The following is a 15,790-nucleotide window of genomic DNA, read 5'->3' as shown; positions in this document are numbered from 1 at the left end:
AATGTTAATGTTTATAATCTATTTAATACATATTAACCTTTAACTCTTTAGCATTATTAATTGTACATGCTGAATCACTCATATGTGTTTAGTTCTAAAGTTCAATTTCAAACGGTTTATTTTATTTTAAAGATCTGAGGTGAACTATCTGCTGCTGCTTTCAGTTTATGGCAATAAATGTAATGTGAAATGGCATTCAGACTCGCATTGTTAGCATTTAACACTGAATAAAGCACATGAGGTGAACCTGAGGTGATCATTGTCATAGTGTTCTACTGCTCATCTGTGAGAAATAGAAGCCGTTTTTGATATATCAATTTAAGGTGTTGGTTAGGAATAAAACTCCTTTTCATGTGGAAAATATTCCTTTTATCTGGTGCCGTTGCTTTTATATAGAAAACGGTGTAAATAACTCACTCCTGTCCTCAACCTGTGCTTGCCTTTGTTTTGATCCAGGAGTGCAATACCTAGGGTCCGTTCTTCGTACCTCGCTTAAATGATCTAAGATGATTTGGCAGATCCTGGATCTTTTAATCTTGATAACTGATCTCTCGCTAATTTGGTTCTTCAAACAAGTTCACGAATCAGATTAGAATGTCTGGATAAACTGATCTGAGATCGCTGCGTGTGTTATGAAGGACAGATCTATCGATCCTCAATCATGATCAGCAATGCAACGATTGGCTGACGGCATAGCAGCGTAATGACATCATCTGATTAATATTCAATTATCCATGTGAGCAAAATTACATCAAATTAGCAGTAAATGGTTTGTTAAATATGACACGCAAGAACTTTCCACATTTGTTGTGAGCTGCAGGCTTTACACTTTCATGTGTCAAGACAAGAGTATTCATCATGTATTTCAATGCAAATCAATGCATTTAGTTCTACATTTAGAAAAGATTTTCTTTATTAATGTAGCCGTTTTTTAATCGGTGTATAAAGAATAACTGGTTGTTTACAAAAGCATTTTGATATTGGTAAAGGCGTCTGCAACTTTTGTGAAGCATCAAATCACTGGCATATTAACTATCAAAACATGTTTATGACTGCATAAATGTATTATTGCTTAAAAAAAATCACATATTGTGCATTTCTATTATACACAATTTGTTTTAAAGCGATCTAAAAAGTTCATTTCAATAAGTTTTCTCTTTGCACCAGATGGCAGTCTTTGTACTTTCATTTCGAGGGTGCAGATTGCATACGTTTTATTAATATGTATAACTTTATTTTATTTTATTAATGACTATAACTTTATATATATATATTTAAAAATTATGTATTATTTTCCCAAGTGTATATAACTACTACTGTAAGAAAATATCAGAATTCGGTAAATACTTTCTGTATTATCTTTGCTTGAACTAAGCCGATCTAATCCTGTTTATATGAATTAAACCTGCTCCCGATCAGGTTTGACCTAGCAGAACTGTTGCCATGACAACAACTCTCGGATCAGCTTTGAAGAACGAAACGATCCTGGATCGTGTCAAATCGTCAATATCCAAATCCAGCTAACTGAGTAACCCACGTACAAAGAACGGACCCCTAGTTAAAGCACTGGGTGTCAAACTTACATACTGCATCTTTAAATGGGTCTTTTATAACAGAACAGAAAGTGTTCAAATTCAAAGTTTTGTTAGTTAGTTAGTTAGTTTTTTTGTTTGTTTGTTTGTTTGTTTGTTTGTTTGCTTGTTTTCAGTTACAAAAAAACATTTACTTGTAAAGCAAAATTAAAACTTGTAAGTATTTTCTTCTGAGGAAATAAACAAAATTAGACTAAGTCACTAAAAACAAGAAGAAATATATGTCAGTGGTGTATGAAAATCACATTACTGTTTGACCAAATATGATAAATATTTGTTCCCTTTTTAATCCAAATAACAAAATTTACTTTGTTTAATAAATTTAGACTTTTTGATTTTAATGTAAATTGAAATATTTATTGATTATTTTACTTATTTTAATTTAAAAGACTTGGTGATCTGTTGGGAGTTGTACAGTATTTTAAAAGCTTTTAGGTGTATTGCTAAGTCTTGTCTGTCCCCTATATTTTTTATTTAAAAGAACATATTGAATTGATGTTTTCCTTTTAAATCATTAATTAAATTTTATTTATTTGTTTTTAAAATAGTCTTAAAACAAGTAAGTCCAAAAATAAGTGAAAAAGTTGTTATTAAAAAGTTGCTATTAGCATATTAAAAACAACACAGATGTGCATCAAAAATCCAGACAACCTGCAAAAAAATGTAGAAACCGGTCATTCTAATATGCTATTTGGTTCTGTGCCTAATAAAGAGCTCAAAAGAACTGCATTTCCTTCAAATAGACTTTAGCTTGTGACCTCATGAAATGCAATAAATTGAATAAGCCTGTTCATATATTTTGGAGGCCACTGTATGTTCATTAATGAGACATTACAGTATATGCACAGTTCCTCCAGCTCCTAGAGAACACACACCCGCCTTGTTTACTGGTTGAGTTTGCTGCCATCATGTGTAAACAAGCAGCATCTGGGTGAAGCCTTGATGTAGTTCCATCATTGTGTGTATTAGATGTACACACAATCGGCAATGTGTGTAAGGTAGGTAAAGCATGTGTGAGCACTTGTGTAGTCTGTCACACACACTAGCACTCACCCTTTGTTTGTTTGTGCACTGTGTGTGGGTTTTGCTTAATCCTTCTCTGTGTTTCTCCATGCCTAACGTTGTCACTCTCTCCACATGTGTCTTTTTCCCATGACGCACCTGCTTCTCCACCTCATCTTCACCTCTTCACCTCTGTGCTGTGCGTTTGTTCTGGTGGCGGGACGTTCAGCCTCCTAAAAAGAGGTTGGATTATAATCCTGACTACTCCACACATACTGTGGCACAGGTAAATCTGTCTTCCTGTCCATCCATCCATCCATTCTTTCTTTGCTGGTTCTTTTAGCATTCTACAATATTTTTTTTTTCCCTTGCACTGCTTTCTGATGCATTTTTATTTACAGATATAATATTCATATGTACATTTTATACATCTTAAACTCTCTTTTAATGGAAAAAAATATGTAATAGTTCATTTAAAAGTCACTTTATTTCAGGCTTTCCTTAAGTGTCAGATAAAAAATGTTTTGTATTAAAAGTACTGAACACTCACATATGTATTTTGAGGTGGGTAATGCTTTTTTTTTTAAATCAGATTTTGTTTATGCTTTGTTTGCAGTCGGGTTTACTTCATCTGCTCTTGAAATTTTTACTCTTAATGCAGTAGTTCACCCAAAAATTAAAAATCTGCCATTTTTTACTTGTATTACAATTAGAATTACAAAGTAGATGTTTTTACTATATACTTAATATACATATATATTAGGGGTGTAACGGATCCTGGTTGATCCCTGATCCGTACGGATAACAACCCACAGTTCAGAACGCATGTGACCTTTGGATTAATAACTTTTTTGAACTTGTAGAATAATCCTCCATTTATAATAATTGCGGAGAGATCACCTTTTGCGTCATTCAAATGTTGTTTGTTTAGCCTGCATGAATGCATTGTGTGTAAAGCTGCAAACCTTGATGCTGAACTTAACGCTGGTGAATGTTGTAGCAATTACATTGTGTACAAACAACCATCAAAAATAGCTAATGTTACTGAATAGGTTTTCAATTTAATCCCCCTATAATGAAACATGAAGTTTAATGTGTAAATTGTTGAATCATTAATTGAAAATAAATATATGTTGTACAAGATTTTAAAATTTCTATATTTAGCAATATCAGCAAAAGTAGCAAGGATAATTTTTCATATTGGTTCTTACTCAATTTTTATTTTTATTAAAATCACAGGTTCTAAGTTTTGTTTGTTAAAACCAATGGTTTTTGCAGTAATGTCTTTGTATAAATGGAAAGCAAATAAAATTTTTCTCCTTACTTTTTTGCTGAACCGAAATATGGTTCTAATCTGTGACTCAAAAATCGTAGTGTGATTCGAACTGTGAGATTTGTGATCCGTTACACCACAAATATATATACAACAGTTCTGTCTGATTCTCAAATTTGACTGGCTGATAGCCATGCGATATTAAAGCAATATCAGCACGCATACAGCCACTTCACTCTTGTGTATTACTCCGCCCACACTAGGACTATAGAGGGACTAACTCACTACAGTTTGACTAATATTGCAGCTGTTGGACAACATGATGTAATTTTGAGGATTTTTTGGGTGAGAATGTAGTTGTTTAGAATGCAACTATGCAGTTTATTTATAAGGATAATGCCTTTGAAATTATGTTTTCAGTAGTTCACAACTTTCAGCACATCGGCGGCCATCAGCCTGTCATATTGCCCACTGTCAGCACTCCTCTGACAGCTACTGTTAAATTTAATTGAATATTGGTTTTTAGTTAAGTATTTCAAGGAACAACAGAAAAAAGGGTGTTTAATTACACTGTAAAAAATGCAGGGCTCCACACAACTTATTCATGTGTTCCCAACACAAATTGATTAAGTTAACTTAAAGGGCCATGAAACCCCCTTGTTTCAGCAGGGTGTTTTCACACCTCTACTTTGGACAAAGTCAGAAAAGTGGGCGTGTCCAGCTCTGTTTAGGGGGGAGTGTCGGAGGAGCAAAAGAGGGATGGTGTGGTAGTGTCGATTAGAGCACACGCTGAGTTTCAGAGTCAAAACACACCCACACACACACACACACACACAGGGGAGAAAGTGACTGTGTTTACAAGGACGTCTGTAATCAAATTATTTGCCAAATTATTAAATGGTTGACTTTAACTGCAGTTTGGCTCTTTCATTCAGGGGATTCATTTGTGCCCCTTGCGACAAACGAGATATTTGATTCGAGGAATTGCTGGAAGCGTGTATTTTTCATGCAATGTTTGATACCGCATGGCCAATGAGAGAAAAAAAAAACTCGGCAGGTAAGCCGCGTGTGTTATTCCAGTCACAAAATGCGGTGAAAATCCTACATGATGGTAATTGTTTGGTTGTGGTGCTAACATGTTTACACTCTGTGTAATAGTTAGTTTGATACGTACAGACTGAATAAACACAGAGCACTGGTCGCTCACTTACCAAATCTGTAGAGACAGGACAATCCACAGCAACTAGAACCGCGTCTTTATTAAGAGGAGACGAGCAGCGAATCTGGATCTCACCATTTGCAGATGGAAAAAAAAAGCTCTCGGGTAAGCAATGTACCTTAGACACGTAAGTTATTGTTGTCGAGCGTCGCATGCACTGATCCACACGTTAGTCCAGCTGCGCTCTGGTTTGAACCAAGCCTTACTCATGCATTAATGCAGCACACTCGAAGATTCACACTAAGATCTCATGGCCGTGACGCAGCTTCAAAAATTATTTTCTAACCGGAAGTGTGAATTTGCTCAAAAAAACGCAAAAACAACCAATTTTCACTTTTTAGTGAGATATACGTGTCCTAATAGTGTTTTTAGTAGTGTGGGACACATATACGATTGTCAACAGCTCAAAAAAATGTGTTTTGGTGTTTCGTGACCCTTTAACACTTTTAACAAATGTATGTGGATTGATCATAAAACATTTTGTTGTCCCAGTGAAATCATAAGAATTCTGTTGATTCAGCTTATTTTAAATAAGTAGTTTGAACGAGTAAAAAACATATATTTTTGAGTGTTCTATAAGTATAATTGTTAGTTTTGTAACTATAATATATTCTATATGGCCTTAGTAACTGTAAAGTAGATGATTTTTCTGTTAGTAACTATAAAAACCCTGACTTACATTTTGTAGACTGCTAATAGTGATGATTTTGGTAGCCAAACCATCACTAAAGAAACGACAAAAAGTCATGACAACAAATGTTTTCCTAATAATATTTTTTTAAATACATTTAGCAGGTTTCAACTAATTTATTTGAGTTTAACTTAATAATTTTAGTTAGTTTGATTGATGTTAGTTGAGCTGACTTGAAAAAGTTCATTTGATTCAACTTAAAAATTGAAGGCAGCAAGCTTTTTTACAGTGTTCATTACCACTGTATGGACTGAAAACATTTTGTACATTTATCAGTTTGTCTTATTCCAACCAATAAATCAACCAGTCAATAAGTAAATAAATAAATAATTCATACATGTTTAGACTGACATAAATTTAAATAAATTATTACAAAGTTTCAAGCTTTTGGGTGGACTATCTTATTAATTTCATTGCCATTTTAGGAGACTTTCTCTTAAAATGTTCTTTGTTGAATGAACAAGTTCATGTACATGAAAGAAAGTTGTTTTGTTATTGTTGTTTTTTTGCTCTGAGTATTTTTTTTCTATTCAAATATGTTACTTGAGAAGAGTTATAAGCTTCCCAAGTACTTAAATGCACTTTTCCAGCTTGTGTGGATTGGCTTTTAATATATCTTCCTGTCTTCTACACATAGGATCAGCAATGGTGTGTTTAAAAAAAATGCTGTGCTGTCAGTAATTGCTTTCCTTTCTTTCCTCTAATCCAAGTCTTTCAGATTAGCCAGAATGAACACCAGAGACTGCTGTATTGTGCTCAGATTTGTAGTTCGCCCCAGGCCGTGTCAAGGGAAAAGGAGGCGTGGCGATCTTGGACAACATAATAGACGGGGCTTCTTTTGACCTGGTGCCACGTGCAGCCTTTCTGGAATTAAGACTGTTTTGTTTGCTTCTTTTTGTCTGGCTTTGGTTACCACGGGGTCCGGCCCTTTTTTTTCCACACAATGTCAAAGTTCATTCACAGTCCTTCAAGATGGGATAGAGAGATGTGGAACCCTCGTCTGTCATGGCTTTATTTGCGCATGCGGGGGGAAGGTTTTGAGCGTGGCGCAGGACAGGATGCATTACTCTTCTTTGTTCCTATGGATCTCACTCTTCTCTTTTGTTGTCTGCTCTCTTTCAGTCATCTCTCTATATCTCGCCTTCTGAACGACCTGATGGGCCTTCAAGGTAAGCACTTGTTTTGTTATTATCATGCTTTTCTCTCTGTGGTTCTTTCATTATTTCTGAAAGATTTGCATTGGCTGTCCAATGGATGGCAGATCCTGAGCATTCTCAATTTATTTGCATCGAAATGCTTTTAAAGCTCTGTCACTATCCATAAGTTAGTGTATGTTTGTGTATAATTTGTGAATCTGGCGTCCCATAATGCTCTGTCTGACTATTAAACATTTCGTATGCATCTTCTAGATCTCAGATCATCTATACATGAGCTCAGATCAGTGACACATGCTGTTCATGTGACATCTGTAGAGTACAAGATATGACAATCCTAATTTCTCAGTGTTTAATTTGTTGAAGGCTTTATAATCAGAATATTATTGTCATTATATGTATTAATATATTATTTACTAGCTGTTTCATTTTGGGTGACGTTTCTTTTTTTAATATATCATAATGATAAGCTTAGTTTAAATTCAGAGAAGTTTCAATCCCTTAAAATGTGAAATTCTAGAGTACATCATTTAGATTTTTTTAATACTACTGGACTGGTGAATGTGTGGTTTTCTGTTGAATATTGTAATAATATGAGATGATTTATGAATAGGGTATGAGATTATTATTATTATTTAACAGATAGGCTATGAGATTTCTGAGATTATAAGAATAAATATGAGATTATTTTAGCTAAAGTAATTCTACTGCATTAAATCTCCATACACTATGCCAGATGATTTTTAGGTCACAGCTTGCAACTGTCAAATTTCTAAATTAGGCTAATTAATTAATACTAATTAAAGGCTTTGGATGAGATGCCTAAGAAACTAGTCCTACACATAGAAGCAGTTTGAAAACCTGAAGAATACAACATCTAATCTGAGTTTTTAAGTTTGGTAACTGTAGTATAAGGGTGCTTTCCCACTAGCACTTTTGGTCCGCACCCAGGTTAGTTTGATGTCAAAGTATTGTATGTTTAGCTAGTGTGAATGCTGTCTTCTGAACTCAGGTGCGCACTCATGAACTGTACCCGAGTCCACCTGAAAGAGGAGGTCTAGAGTACGGTTCATGCAAACTCTGGTATGGTTCACTTCTGATTTGAATGCAATCGTACCAAATAAAGGACGTGAACCACCGGCTGTATAACAACTTTAGTTTTCATAACGTTCATTTGTGTGTGTGTGACAGCTTGGCAACAAGTGGGACTGACCTAGTGCAATGATAATGTCTGCTTGTCTCCACCAAAAATGATTTTGCAGACATCATGCAATGTTCTAAACGTTTATTTTTATTTATTTATTTATTTTTAATTTATTTTTTTGCAGCAGATAGATGCAAGTGGCTTTCTATATCTGGGGTTTGGTAACAAAAGCAAAAGATTCAATAAAAGCAGAATAACCGTGATATGCGGACGTCTCCATTTTGACGCTTTGCTTTTGTGGCTGTCACCTAGCAACAGCTGTACACAAAACAGCACTTTGATGACGCAAGCGTACCAGGACTCAGACTAGATGTTCTCGCTGCAACGCGCAGCTTGATGTAGGTGTTCGTCAACTACATAGGGGACCTTGTACCGCCCACTAAGGTAACGCCTATGCTACTGTGATGGTTGGGTTTAGGGTAGAAGGAGGTGTAGGCCATCATCAACTTGTAAAGCCCATGCTACTGTGACAGTTGGGTTTAGGGTAGGGTAGGTGTAGGCCATCATCAACTACGTAGAAAACCTTGTACCGCCCATTAAGGTAGCGTCCATTATACTGTGACGGTTGGGTTTAGGGTAAGGGGAGGTGTAGATGTAGGTGATCGTCAACTATGTAGCGGACCTTATACTCAATCAAGCAAATGTCATGGTGGCTGTGTCTGTGTACGGATTCACGTTCTTGTGTTGACCGGTCGGCCTTGCAGGATACCTTGGAAGAACATACTCGAACCGCGAGAACACAGAACGCTTCTGAGAAATGAAATGCTGTGAGCTTCCTGTTGATCACATGATGGCTCGCACCACTAGTGGGTTGTGGGGGACCCCTTAGTGGCAGTAGGGCCCTAAGCAGCCACTTAGTTCGTTTATAGTGTGAACAGGCTATGCTTGTACCGCCCTCTAAAGTAACGCCCATTATACTGTGACGGTTGAGTTTAGGGTAAAGGGAGGTGTAGGTGATGTAGCGGACCTTGTACTGCCCAATAAGGTAGCATCCATTGTTGGAAGAATAAAAATGAAAAAGAGAACCCAGTCCAGGAGACTCAAAACTAGCAGAATTCCTTTATTGAGATTTGTTGGTTAATCTGCAGTCATATACTGTAGCGTCTCCAAGAAGTCCACGAGTCTGTAAGAGCCTACTGGAGTCTCTTACAGGTCTGCAGTCTGTACGTTTATCACAAGTCTGTATTCAGGTCTAAAATGAGTCTAATTATGTGTTTTAGAAGGAGGGAAGTGGCTAAGTTGGGTTTAGGGTAGGAGGAGGTGTAGGCAATTGTCAACTACGTAGTAGACCTGGTCAACTACGTCATCAAGCTGCGGGCCTCAGCAAGGACTGTCTCGGTTCAGAAGGAAAAAAGAAAACCAGCCAAAGTGGGGACAATTTAACTTGGGTTCCGATCAGGCATTCAGACCAAGTGTGAAACCACCCTGAATCTCCATTTCACTATGCCAGATCATTTACAGTCAACAGCCTACACCAGTCAAAATTTATATATAATCGAAAAAGGCTTTGGATAAGATGCATAACAAACTAGTCCCATACATAGAAGCAATTTGAGGACAAATTGACAAATCTGTTAAAATACAAGATCTGAACAGAGTTTTTAGGTGTGGTAATTGTAGTATAAATTAAATAATTGACACTGGTCTATTGAATTCTAAAAAAAATAATACGGCTACCTCACTTCCCCTTGTGGCTTCAGTATTTCTTACATAATCCTGTTTGCATATAAAAAAAAATACATTTAGTTTGCAGTAAAATGAGTTTCGCATTTGTTATTTTAATGCATTTTGATCTGGGAATTTTAGCTCTGCAAGTGACTACAGAAAAAGACGAAAGTCTGAGCCATCTGTCACTCAAGCCAACACAGGAAGTGAACAGAATGCCAGTCAAGTATTTTCTCGCACACTGGACTCCAGTAAAGCACAGACGCTGAAGAAGCCCACCATACGCTCTTCCCCCTCTTCACCATCAAGAGCCAAAGGTACATTAAATCACACTAACACAGCCACACATGCTAACAGCAGGTGTTACAATGGTTAAATATTGCTGAAGACATTGCAGTGCCATATTAAATATTAAATCAGTGCACCGCTATTTATCTGCCAAAAAACTAGTTGATTGATTTCTTTTACCATTGCTGTATTTACAGTAAAAACAAATGCTTAGTTCTGTTCTGTCAGAAAACACAAAGATTCATTTCTCTTGATTTATTACGAGATCAGGTTTGTGCTTAGCAGGACCTAGTATAAGAAATTGAAGTGTCTGTAGAACATACTTATGTGAGACTGCATGCTCTCCTCTTTCTTGTATAAAGACGCTGACACTTTCTCACTTATTCTTGCTTCTCTCTTGCTGCTTTATTTTCTGTCAGCTAATCTCACTAAACAGCTTCCTGTCTCCTCTTTGTCATGCTGCGTTGGATGTTATTTGAATTCACAGCTGGAGACTTTAGTGAGTCACTCTCCTCCTGTATGAGCTCCCCAGGTATGGAGCGCCCTTCCTCTCGTATCTCCACAGACTCCCTCACCATCTCCACACCAACTTGGCCTAGCTCCAAGCGCTCCATCTGCTTCAAGAACGGTTGGCAGACAGGCAGGCATGAAAATACAGAGAACTGGAGCAGCGCTGATGATGATTCTGCCATGACCCCTACGTCACCACGGCTCAAATCGCGCAGCTGTGATGATTTGCTGTCTGATGGACACGGTGCTACCACCAATAATAATGGGAGAGAGGCCAATCCTGTTTCTAACACTCGTTCGGAAAGTGCGGGTTCACTTATTGATGAAGAAGCTCAAAAACCTCAAGTAAAAAGTCTTACCTCATCTCCCAGGGGCCGCCGTCATCACCGGCGTAAGTTGCCACATGATGCTCCAGGTTTCCTTCAGCTCTACAAGAAGATGCACCACATTGATCGTGAACAGTTATTGCCCTCTGAGGTGATTCGGTCTGTACGTGCACGAATCCTCGAATTGGAAAGACTACAGCAGCAACAAAGGCATAGCATTCATGGGTGGGCACCTTTAGGTCATGAGGTGCCACGGCAAATGGTTCCAAACCGTATATCTGCATATGAACAGCTTATCCAAAAATCAAAGTCTATGCCAGATCTTGGCGATGAAAATGCCCCTTCGGGCACCACCACACCCGGCTCCTCAAGGGCCAGCAGCTGCCCCAAGCGACGCTTTTCTGTTGAATCTCTTTTGGAAGAGGAGGATCCTCCAGAAAATGCTAGAAGTCCTCCTGAGGGTCAGCCAAGGTTGGGAGCCGACAGCTTGGTGCCAATTCATGGGAAGAACCAAAGGCAACATCAAGACTATTCGGACAGTGAACAGGACGCATGTGCCTCTGAAATAAGCGACATCCACATTGAAGGATCGTCATTGTGTAGTGAGAGCGACCTGGATCACTGCTCGCTCACCTCATCAGAAAGCTTCTATGGTTCTGGGCAACATCACCATCATGGACACCATCACCACTATCACCGCCACCATCACCAGAGTGTAGGTCAAAGTCAAGGTTACCAACACCGCCACCTTATCAGCTCCTGCAAGGGCCGCTGTCCGGCATCCTATACACGTTTCACTACAATGCTAAAACATGAGCGGCAACAAGAAAGGGCTCGACAGGAGTCCCATCCTGCAATTAGTTCTCCGCTTGCCCAACAATCACCCAGTGAGTCAGGCCTTTCCAAACTGGCCTTCCTGGTCAGCCCTGTGCCTTTCCGTCGGAAACGAGGCTCCCCACCAACTCAGCGGCGGCACTGCAGAAGTGGGCGCCCAAAATCTAAAACTGCAATTTATGAGGCTTTAGATGCCGCTTTACAGGACATTTATGACCACATAAGGGCGGAAAAGGGACAAGAACCAGCAAGGATGCCAGATGATAGCATATTGCGCCGGTTGTTGGAAGAGCTGCTGCCTGATGTGCCCAAGCGTAGCTCCTCGTTGAGGGTTCAGAGAGGGTCCGGCTCCCCCTCCTCGTCCCATGTCCACCAGCCTTATCATGGAGCCCACCAATGTGCCTCCTACCAGCAGCAACACCACCTTGCAGACACCTCCAACAACAACCAGCATAGTACTAATGCTAATGTGCACTGCTACTCAGGTGCATCCACAGTAGATCTCTAAAGCTGTCATCCTTCTGTATCATCGTTGCAGAATCCTCATGTCATTATCCTCAGATGTTCCCAACCAGAGACTTGCAAATGCTTACACTTCTTCTTTTCCACATGGCATGGAATCCAAGTTGAATATGCTAGCATGTTTTAACATGTATATGTTTATATAGTATTTTTAGATCAATTAAATGTGGACAGTTGTTGGTTTCCTGAAGGTAAATTCTCATTCTAGAAACTATTGACTGGTAAAATTGAGGTTTTATACTGGAGGTTTTCTAGTGTTAGTATATTTTAGGGTTCATTAGCTTTAAGTTATATTTAATATAAAATAAAATGGGTGTCTTTCTTTATGCCCATGTCATTATTTTATTTCATGCATTTTATTTGCATTGACAAAATTGGAAAAAAGAAGTATTAGCATTTCATGGTACAATTGATGTCTGGTATATGCATGATGTGTTTTAATAAACTTTATTTTCTGTTTTGATTTTGTTACCATCTCAAATCATTTCATAATGTTATATTTTGCTTCCTTTTTAAGCCTTAATTTTTACAGTGTTCTGTGATTTTTGGGCATGCCAATTTTAATGTATGTTGTGCAGTTATATCCAGATCATCCCTTATGTTTTACTTGACCCAAAACGTAAAATAAATGTTTGTACGTTTTTAATTCAACTCATATTCCTTTTGACATTGGAATGCTGCCACCATGAATAATGTTACAGTGTTTTTCTTTTATGCTGACCTTTTCTATCTGTTTCCACAGATCAGGGCTCTGATACAGGACGAATTACTCCACAAAGCAGAAGACTCACACCAGAAAGAGAGGTAGAAATGTAGCCGTTCTCATATCTATTTTCACATTAATTAGTTTTCAGTTAATTAGAACCATGTTTTGAAATCTACAGGGAATACATCATTGATTATACAGTAAAAACAAGGCAGTAGAAACCAGTCAGAGCTTATCATCTTAAAGCCTGAATCCTAATTGTGCTACGCCAGAAATCCTACAATCCTGTGACCTTCATTTTGGTTACGGTCACAAAATATAGGGCTTAGGTGTGCATATGTTGGATAGCTTATGGTCTTTTTGCTTGCCTCGCAGGTCTCTTCTAAGCAGATGACCTATCTTATATTGTCTTCTCTCCTCCATCAGAAACAGTCTGCCAGAGCAATTTATGATTTTAAAGCTCAGTCTGCCAAGTGAGTATACAGAAATGTGAAAGAAGCTCACTGGTGCATGCCAATAACATCACAGCATTTTCAGCTTCATCAGTTTATTTTTTATTTTTTGTGAAGGTGCATTTCATTTGAATGTTTTCATGCCATTTTCCTTTTTTATATATGCATTTTTGATGTTGCAGTTTTTGCTATTTTGCATACTAACTCGCTTAAGCCAAATTGGTGTCTGTATCACCATTGCTCACATGCACGTCCTGATTTTGCCAAGTACAATGCAACCCTGGATTAACATCTATGTTGATCCTGGAACAATTTTTGCTCAAAAATGCAATCCATACCTATTCCCTACCCCTAAATCCAACCATAACTGTAAATTATTCCCAAAATCAGAGGGGAATAACTGTTGGATAACAGTCATGTAGATGTGTGAAACCAGTGTTAGTTTTGACAGCAAATTTTGATTTACTTTTAGTTTTAGATTTTTGACAAAAATTCCATTTTAGTTTGTAATTTATTTGTCTTCTTAATCATTTTAGTTTTAGTCGACTAAATTTCATAAAATTTTAGTCAACTAAATGTACTCGAGATTATTTATATTTGGCTTAATTTAAGTGTAATTTAATTAAAATATTGTAGACATTTATTTATACAAAATAGTCTAACTTACAATTAGAGTCTCGTTAGTCTCATTAAAATATGTAATATAGCTTTTCCATTGAAGGCCAATTATTAGATATGTATTGTTTAATTGTATCATAGGTGATATGTAAAATGATGTGTCTGCAAGAACAGTAGACTACTGAAAATGCAGGAATTTGCAATTATTTAGCAAACTCTTTATTTGTACGTGGTAAACTAGTAGTCTTTTTGACCAGTCTGTTAAACAGTTTCATGCCATTACATTTTTGAAAGGGCTTAAAATAGATTTAAGTCCACTTTGCATTGTCAGTTTATAGCAAGCTGTACTGTTGTAGTTGCTGTTACAGTACATGGTACTCAGCTGTATAGCACTGAGTAAATAAGTAGAGTAATGACTTGAGTAATGAGTAATGACTGGCAAATGATAATGCGTTATCTTTTAAAATGTGCTTTTAGTCCCATGGTTCTGTTAGCTCACATAGAAGAATTAGAAAAGACTATAGCATACATCAATTATTTATTTAGTTTCATCTAGTTTTTGTAGGTAGACTCTTATTTGTCATAAAAATTATGCAGAAACTTTTTTGTCAACGAAATCAACACTGGTATAAACCAAACCGTAAGCCATAAATGGTAAACACATCTCCTAATTCTGATTGGCTGATTGGAATATTGTTCTAGGATCAGCATAGATGTTAATCCAGGAACATGTCCTACTTTGTGAAATCAGGTTGGTCGTGATGACATCGCTGTCAATCATTGCATGATGAAGTATCAGTTTGCTTGAAAATCTTTACCTATTAAAGAATTTCAAGGTCTATGAATTGCACTTGAAATGGTATAACAATAGTGGTCACACACATTGTTGTAGCTTGGGAATAACAAATGTTCCCAGTGACTAAAAAGAAACTCTTGGGGGGGAAATGAGATTTATTCTTTATTTATTCTCCTGGACTGATGAACATTGTAAAGTCTGCAATTATTTTCAGGAAAACAGATAGCTCAAGTTGTTGCAGACAAATCTTGACCACATTAGAGTTCTTTACAGTTATTGAGATGCAGGATGAGATGCAAAAGAAGCTAATCATACACTAGGGAGCAGTTTAAAAATGACAAACCTGACAAGTGTGTTGAAATAAAACATTTGAACATTGTCTTTAGGTTTGATAATCACAACATATATCACTCTGTCTCATTGAATATTAAACAAATTACGCAGCTGAGGTGTGCCAGCTACTCTGCTTAATGCCAATGCTGCATCACCACATCAGATGTGAATTGTTTTTTAATAAATCCGTGACCTATGGTCTATTATTGTTGGGCAAAGTTACTTTTATATGTAATATAGTACATTAATAAGCCTAAAAATCTCAATAAAAACACAAGACACCATAACACATCCTTCCACATTAATTCCCTAAAAAGTAATTAACACATTTAGTTACCTTTTTAAAAGTGACTTACGTTTTTAGTATATTACTTTTGAAAGAAACTTAACCCAACACTGTATAATGTATGTTTATAGACACAAACATGTTTGCACGTCTGTTTGCAGGGAAATTTCCTTTAAAAAGGGTGATGCTGTCAACATCATCAGACAGATTGACAGTAACTGGTATGAAGGTGAACACAGAGGGCGGATTGGGATTTTCCCCATCTCTTATGTCGAGGTCAGTGATTAAATAACCTAAATAAATCATCTAAACTCCTGCC

At 37.2% G+C, this 15,790-nt stretch overlaps 1 protein-coding gene across 50 annotated transcripts in view; it reads left to right on the top strand.

Annotated features, from left to right (window-relative positions):
• The window catches only part of sorbs2a (sorbin and SH3 domain containing 2a), a 140,342-nt gene that overhangs the window by 108,636 nt on the left and 15,916 nt on the right, over positions 1-15,790 (top strand). For 17 of the 50 annotated variants that reach the window (XM_073949937.1, XM_073949918.1, XM_073949878.1 and 14 more), the window contains 6 exons: positions 2,824-2,880; positions 6,900-6,946; positions 9,942-10,117; positions 13,023-13,084; positions 13,413-13,459; positions 15,633-15,747. In XM_073949937.1, the coding sequence (XP_073806038.1) occupies positions 2,824-2,880; positions 6,900-6,946; positions 9,942-10,117; positions 13,023-13,084; positions 13,413-13,459; positions 15,633-15,747 (504 nt within the window). Of the gene's footprint in view, positions 1-2,823; positions 2,881-6,899; positions 6,947-9,941; positions 10,118-10,575; positions 12,244-13,022; positions 13,085-13,361; positions 13,460-15,632; positions 15,748-15,790 lie in introns of all 50 variants that reach the window. The other 33 variants (XM_073949859.1, XM_073949830.1, XM_073949946.1 and 30 more) reach the window with 7 other exon arrangements.

This window comes from Danio rerio, chromosome 1 (assembly GCF_049306965.1).
Source record: "Danio rerio strain Tuebingen ecotype United States chromosome 1, GRCz12tu, whole genome shotgun sequence".
NCBI lineage: Eukaryota > Metazoa > Chordata > Actinopteri > Cypriniformes > Danionidae > Danio > Danio rerio.
This window is presented reverse-complemented; position numbering and strand designations above follow the sequence as displayed.